The sequence below is a fragment of the Rutidosis leptorrhynchoides genome, chromosome 11 (genome assembly GCF_046630445.1).
Source record: "Rutidosis leptorrhynchoides isolate AG116_Rl617_1_P2 chromosome 11, CSIRO_AGI_Rlap_v1, whole genome shotgun sequence".
Taxonomy (NCBI): domain Eukaryota; kingdom Viridiplantae; phylum Streptophyta; class Magnoliopsida; order Asterales; family Asteraceae; genus Rutidosis; species Rutidosis leptorrhynchoides.
Window position 1 is genome coordinate 58,438,094 of NC_092343.1, and position 7,581 is coordinate 58,445,674.

At 35.6% G+C, this 7,581-nt stretch overlaps 1 protein-coding gene across 1 annotated transcript; it reads left to right on the forward strand.

The window, feature by feature from the left end:
- Positions 1 to 232: 232 nt before the first annotated feature.
- LOC139874616 (uncharacterized) lies at positions 233 to 763 on the forward strand. The gene has a single exon (XM_071862023.1). The coding sequence runs from the start codon at positions 233 to 235 to the stop codon at positions 761 to 763; it is 531 nt and encodes a 176-aa protein (XP_071718124.1).
- Positions 764 to 7,581: the final 6,818 nt, after the last annotated feature.

Consider the following 7,581-nt stretch of genomic DNA (forward strand, 5'->3'; position numbering starts at 1 on the left):
GAAAATAAAACTATTTTGAAAATTAGTATATGTTGCAAAAATTCTTTATATTATTTCTTGAAATTGTTTCACTTATTTATATTTCAGTTTTCTTTCTTAAACGACAGGTGATTAAGGTGGTTTTTGGAACGAGGGAAAAGTGCAGAGTGAACTGAACTTAGCACATTTGTCTTAGAAACTTTTGTTTCAAGATTTTAATACTTTATTTTTGATTTATGATTACCTTTTCAATATGTCACTTAACTTTAGTTTTGACTATGCTTTGCGTAATAATTATGTTCCTAAGAAAATTGAATTATTTGTGTGGCGAGCAACCCAAAAAAGGGTTCCCGTTAGGATTGAGCTTGATAAAAGAGGCGTGGACCTTAACACCGTTCGTTGCCCGTTGTGTGATGAGGATGTTGAGACCGTCGAGCACTCGTTAATTTTCTGTAGCAAAGTAATGGACATTTGGAATCGGGTATTCTCATGGTGGGGGTTTGGTTCTATGTCTAATCTTAGCATAATCGAAATTCTCCGTGGGAATGGTCCTAGCCAAATGTCTATTCATGGCAAAAAAGTCTGGCAAGCGGTCGAGTGGGTGTGTTCTTATCTAATATGGTCAAACCGAAACAACGTGGTCTTTCGTGGTAAAGGTTGGAATTCTCCGGTTGCGGTCAATGAAATTCAAGTCAAATCTTTCGATTGGATCTCTCATAGAGCAAGTGGGCGCAAATTCGAGTGGTTAACTTGGTTGAACAACCCTAATGTTTGTCTTTGTTAATTGTTTGTCCGGCTATATAGTTAAAATCTTGTGTATGTAAATATTGCAGTTGCATGCTTCGCAACCAGTCGTGTATCTGTCTAAACTCCATCAGGATGGTTTGTGCTTTTCTGGCCATTCCATGCCTCCTCTTTGTACTGGTTTGCTGTTATATAATCTATCTGCCTTTCAAAAAAAAAAAAAAACACACATATTTGTCTTTTAAGTTCTTTTCTATATCATTTAGTACACTTAGTAAAATAGGGATGTTGCACATAAGTAGCAGTGATAAATTTGGAAGTTTAATTGGAAAAATAACCCTCGAGTTTTAAAGAGATAGGTACTTTTTTCGATAAAATCTTAAAACTTTATTTAAAAAATAAAGGCATTTTGTTAAACCGACGAAAGCGAAGGAACACAAAACAACACAACCACCAGAACGATAACTTAACTAATTAAAAGAAACAAAACAAACAAACTGCACGAAATGGGGCAAGGCCAAAACCACGTAATACAAACTAACTCAACAAACAACCTAAACAAGCTTACACATCAAACTAAAGACCAAAGGCCTAAACAAACCACAACGAAAGAATAAAAAGCAACGACTGCGCCAACCAACCTAACAACCAACGAAAAGTAACCGCCAACGAGAGTCACATGCCGTCTGCGAAAATATTCTTCAACTCGGCCCAGTGAACATTTTTGCTCTTAACTTTTTTGGGTTTCGGTATCGTTATAGAATTAATGAGTTTAGTTTCAACGTGGGTGCCTTCAAAATCTTCCATAACAGACTCAAGAAAGCATGAAAACTTAGATGGACCAAGACCGTATTTACAGCGCACATTCATCATGCGATCTTTTACCTTTTTATCATTGAACAAAGACATATTCTATGGGCTTTAGACAAATCAACGCCCCATCTTCAATTGATACATAGCTGAATCATAATATAGTTTTTTTTTTTTTTTTTTTTAACAAAAATAACGATAACATAAAACTAGGTATCTCATCAATAGATGAAATTATACGAACAAAGATACAATCGAACCAAAGTTTTTCCAAGGCTCTAAGACAGTAAACTAACCCTATCTCTAAACAAAGAGCCTAAGCTAACTAAGTCCGAGCCTGATACAACCGGATCTTAAAAACGATAATCGAACACAATCAAATACAAGAACCAAAACAAAAAGCCCAAAACTATCCAAAAAAAAAATATTAAATAACACAAAAACATCAAATCCGCTTAAAACTACCCGACAACTGCTTTACCTTTATCTTTACCATTACCTTTTAGGGTCTTTATAATCGGCTTAAGAACCACCCCATCAACCTTCAGGCGATAAATTTTTTTCCCCCTCGATTTTCAATTACATAAGATGTAGCCTTTTTCAAATAGAAACCAATCATAATCCCCGGCATGGGAGTAGGAAGCGAACCTTCCTCCTCAAGTTCTTCAAAAAAACCTATATTTCGATCCAGTTCAAAGGCCTCGAAACCGTTGGTGTCGGAATCTCCAAGATCATCATCTTCTCGAAGCGGGAACTCGTTGACAACTTCCTTTCTTTTCGTCTTCTTATGCACCTCATTTTTAGAAGTATCAACAACACAAGGATCAACTATACTACAACCCACATTATCAGCAATAATCGAACCAAACCGAATGCTACTAACGGGAGTGACTCTCCCACCCACAATCGAATTCTTTTTCAAAGAAGCATCAACCTTCTCCTTTGTCGAATTATAGTGATTAGCATATACTGAAGCAATCAGTGCCCGAGGTGTGGTAGGGACTGAAAGCATAGAGTGACCATTGTTACCACCTTGGCAAATTCCAACATTTATTTCACGAGTACTTTACACACCAACACCTTGATCCTTATTGGACAAATTAAAAAGACCCCTTAATGTATTTTGTTGACCAATGTCACGTTGACAAATTACATCATCCATTTCATCAACGCCTTGCACACCAACACCTTCATGCTTTTTTGACGAATTCAATCCACCCCCATTTGCACTCTCTTGACCAAAGTCATCACCAACTCTCACATCCGACTCCATCCAAATCAACCTATTATTACAGGTTACGATGTCCGAAGAGAACTGATATGACCAAAACTGACGGTTTTAGTTATGCGGTGTCGTTAAGTCGCAAAACGTCGGAATTAGCTATCAGAAAGGGATAATAGTTTGAATATTTATATTTAGCGGGACCTAAATCTTACTACTACTTCTTATGGTGAGCAAGGGCAGTATGACCTAGGATCGAATTTTTAAGAAGTCACCAGAATCGAACTTATTATCTTAGGATATTCCTAAAGTAGAGGAGTAGTTGTAAATTACCTAATTTTGGGTTTTCAAGTTTATAAAATAAAATAAATGCGACAAAATTTGTAATTCAGATAAGGTTAAAAAAAGTGCATGTTATGATTTCGTTACTTATTCTGCCGAGATTATGAAATGATGGCTCATAAATAGTTAGTGACTTTGTATGTATTACACTGGTCCTACCACCCCTGTCATAGGACTGACATGTCACTGGATAATGTGTTAGGCTTGAAGATTTTGAATAAACAGCAACGTCCCATACCCCCGACGCTCGTGCAGCCTGATAACAAGCATACATGTTCAGACGGCTCATCCAATTGAGCGACTCGGTTAGGTGACGTATTAACGTTCCAAAAGGTGTAAAATTTCTTAAGTATAATAAATACAAGGTATTCCATATCCGAGAGACGCGATGTGTGTCGATGCTTTCGTTAACGATTGGTTTTAAAAGATAGTTAGGCACCTAAAAGAGTTTAACGATAAAGAACACCATGGCCAAGTCGGCGTGACTTCCATGAACACGTTCGGTTATCCTAACGGTCCATTCCTTTATGGATTTAAACAAACAGTTCCTTAATTAACTATGAATCCCTCAAGCGGGGTGCAATGCTTGAGACCGCATTATGGTGAAGTGTACTAATCAGCACTGATCGGGTTCCACGACCTTACTTAGCAGAGGTACCGCTTACAACAACTGTTGTGCTTCAGCGTGCACGTACGAAGTTTATATGCTTGGTGACTACACTAGCATGGTCTAGGACCGACAATGTACTATGTGCCTAGTTAGATGTTTCACTACGAAAGAGTCCCCAGTCAGAATCTAAGGCTCAGGTGGACTTACTACAACCGGTGTGCCTCAGTCAAGCTTGCACTGTATCTGACAGAGTTCTCTTACCAAGGGCTGACACAGATAGTGTACTCTGAATCAGGGTTCGCGACTTCCCAATAACAAAGCTAATAACTACATTCTATTACTTGGAAAAACGATTGAGTTTAAAGCATAATCGGAAAGCATCACAACATACACAGTTCATAATATTATTTCGGCAACATAACTAACTACATCATAGCATACACTAAAGATAGCTACTCGCTAATCATGGTAATAATATCATAAATCATAATAATGGAAGACAATATATAAAGATAAATGATAGAAGTACCAGTAGATTAAACGAGTTCCGAAAGTACAAAAGTGACAACTTCAGACTAAACTCCAGATCGCTCCTAATACAATCTTCGGTGTTCTTCTCAGAGTACTAAATTTCCCGCTCGGAGTCGAAGACCTTGAAAGTATGACTCTAATTATTGTAGTAAGAGAGATAGAGAGAGAGAAGTGAATTGAAGTGTGTATTGGAATGGTGTAACAAATGGCCTTTAAATAGGAAATTTTTAGCTGAAAACGGATGGCAAGCCGTTTTTCAAGCCGGCGTATGTGCCCGGCGTGGGTGCCCATTTTTGGGCAAGCCGATGCTGGTGCCCGTTTCCTGGCTGATCTGGCAAGCCGACCGAGATGGCAAGCCGTATGGCAAGCTGGCCTGGGAAGCCATTTCTGGTGTTGGTTTGCCTAATTTTCTTGGATCGTCTTGCTCGTTCCCGGGATCGTAACTTGGTTTCCGGGGTCGTAACTTGTCTTTCATCGTTTTCACTCTAGAATCATCGCTTTAGCTCCGTTTTACTTGATTCTTTTTGCATCGTCTTTGTAATTACTTAGTCTACAAAACTAACCGACAAAACGATTATTTTGACGATAAAGTTTGGAACTTTATTATTTTTGGGACTTAATATCGAGGTAAAAACGTGACTTTTTAGCCGATATCAAGAACACATTGATTAACTTCCGACCAACATCAACTTATTCACCCACCTCGCAAACCCAAACACTTGAGGTCGAAAAAATCCCCATCTTCTAAATCTGTATTCACTAATTCATGTATATACTTAACGTCAGAAGTTTTTATGAAAGCAAAAAGTGAACCCACATTAACAAACGAGCATGTAGACTCGGCCATAGACAAAACATTCTTTAAGAGACTAGCAACCTTCGAAGCTGATGTTATGCGAGGTGTATATGAAATAGCTTATATTTTACTATGAAAAACTATTAAATACGATACAATTTTACACAAGATATTTATTTATTTAGAGAATGGATATACTTAAACCTTGCTACAACAATTATAGGCAGTGTACCTAATCGTACAGTAGTGTAGTTTTTAGTAAGTCCGGTTCGTTCCACAGGGAAAAATCTTTAAACAAAGCTTAACGCTATATTAGTTTTATTTTACAAAAATACAAATATATATATAAATAATATTATTATTATAAAGGGGGTTTTTACCGTTTAATGACCGGTTTGTCGATTTTAAAACTTTAGTTGCAGTTAAAACCTAATGTAAAAATAAATACAACTTAATTTAAAGCGTAAAATAAATAATGATAATGAAATTGCGATAAATAAAAGTGCGATAAAATAAAATTGCGATAATTAAAAAGTACGATAATTAAAAGTGCAATTAAATACAATAACAATAAATAAAAGTGCGATAATTAGAAGTGCAATTAAATATAAAATAAAGGAAATTAAATATGAAATAAAAGAATTATGCTTATTTAAACTTCCGTAATCATGATGTTTGACGTGTTGATTTTAGTTTTATGCACATGGGTTAATTGTCCTTTGTCCTGGATTATTTAATATGTCCGTCTGGTTTTTGTCCATAACAGTCCATCTGTCATAAATATAAAGTGCGAGTGTCGTCGTCAAATTATCCTTATACCCGAAGTTAAATATTCCAACTAATTGGGGACTTAAACTGTAGCAAGATTTTAATACTTTGTTTAATAATTACACCAGGTTATCGACTGCGTGTAACCCAAGGTTTTAATACTTTGTTATCAATTATGCCAAGTGTCCTTGTACATAATTTCACCCCTGTTTTAATAATTCTAGTGACTATTAATCCATTCCCGTGTCCGGTTAAATGAACGATTATTCGTACATATAAATACCCCGCCCATCGTGTCCGATCGAGTGTATATGGTTATTTATAGGGACGTCCAATTGTAAATCTTTATATTAAAATTAACAAACTATCATTTAGTTAAACAAATATAAAGCCCATTAATAGCCCATAGTCTAATTTCCACAAGTGTCGTTCTTTTGTCCAAACCCCAATTATGGTACAAAGCCCAATTACCCAATTTTAATATTTTTAGCCCAATATCATGATTACTTCGGATTAAATAAGCATAATAATAACTTAGCTACGAGACATTAATGAAAATAATATAAACATAACTTACAATGATTAAAAATAGCGTAGCGTTACACGGACAGAATTTCGACTTACACCCTTACAACATTCGCTAACATACCCTTATTATTAGGATTTAAAATTAAAATTAAAATTAAAATATAAATTATATATATATATATATATATATATTTACGTATATATTGAGAGAGAGATATATGATATTAAAAATGATCAAACTGCGTTGCCTTTTATAGGGATTTGAGTCCAGGGAATCTCCGCGACTCGCGGCCCATTTTCACTACAAACTCCGCGAGTCGCAGAGTTTGATTTTACAGCTCACTCCATTTTGGCTCCTTTCTTGCCGACGGATTTTTATATAAATATAATTTATATATATATAATTTATATAATTAATTATATATTATATTATATTTATATACATAGTTAACTTGTAATTTTTAGTCCATTGCGTCGAGCGTTGAGAGTTGACTCTGGTCCCGGTCCCGGATTTTCGAACGTCCTTGCGTACAATTTAATATCTTGTACTTTGCGATTTGAATCTTGTACTCTTGTAATTTCGAGACGTTTCTTATCAATAATTGGAACCACTTTGATTGTATTTTGTACTTTTGAGCTTTTTGGACCTTTGCGTCTTCAATTCGTCGAATCTGTCTTTTGTCTTCACCTTTTATTATTTAAACGAATATCACTTGTAAATAGAACAATTGCAACTAAAAGCTTGTCTTTCTTGAGGAATAATGCTATGAAATATATGTTCGTTTTTAGCATTATCAAATATTCCCACACTTGAGCGTTGCTTGTCCTCAAGCAATATAGTCTTGAAATACTAGAATCACTTCTTTATTCTTCACACTTTGTACATCAATGATTTCTATATGGCGGTATAAACAATGGTAGTAACGATGTGGTTTACAGTCCCACATGACTATAAAAATTTAGATCCATTAAGGAAATTGGATCTTTATGAAAACATTTGATCTTTTGAAAATTAAATCTAGCTTTTACCCTAGATAAGTTTTCCGGAATAACCCTTCACCGGTGTTTGCAAAATATTTTTGTGGGTTTGGTGGGTTTCAGATTTGAAAATTTTAGCTCAAAACTTGTGGTTTTGTGTCACCCACTTGCTAACCTTGTATTGGGAAAGCAACACGTCCAATATACTTGCTCCGAATATTACCTTTCGATAAACTACCGTTCGGTTGTAAAGGAAAGCGTTGAACAAGCAAC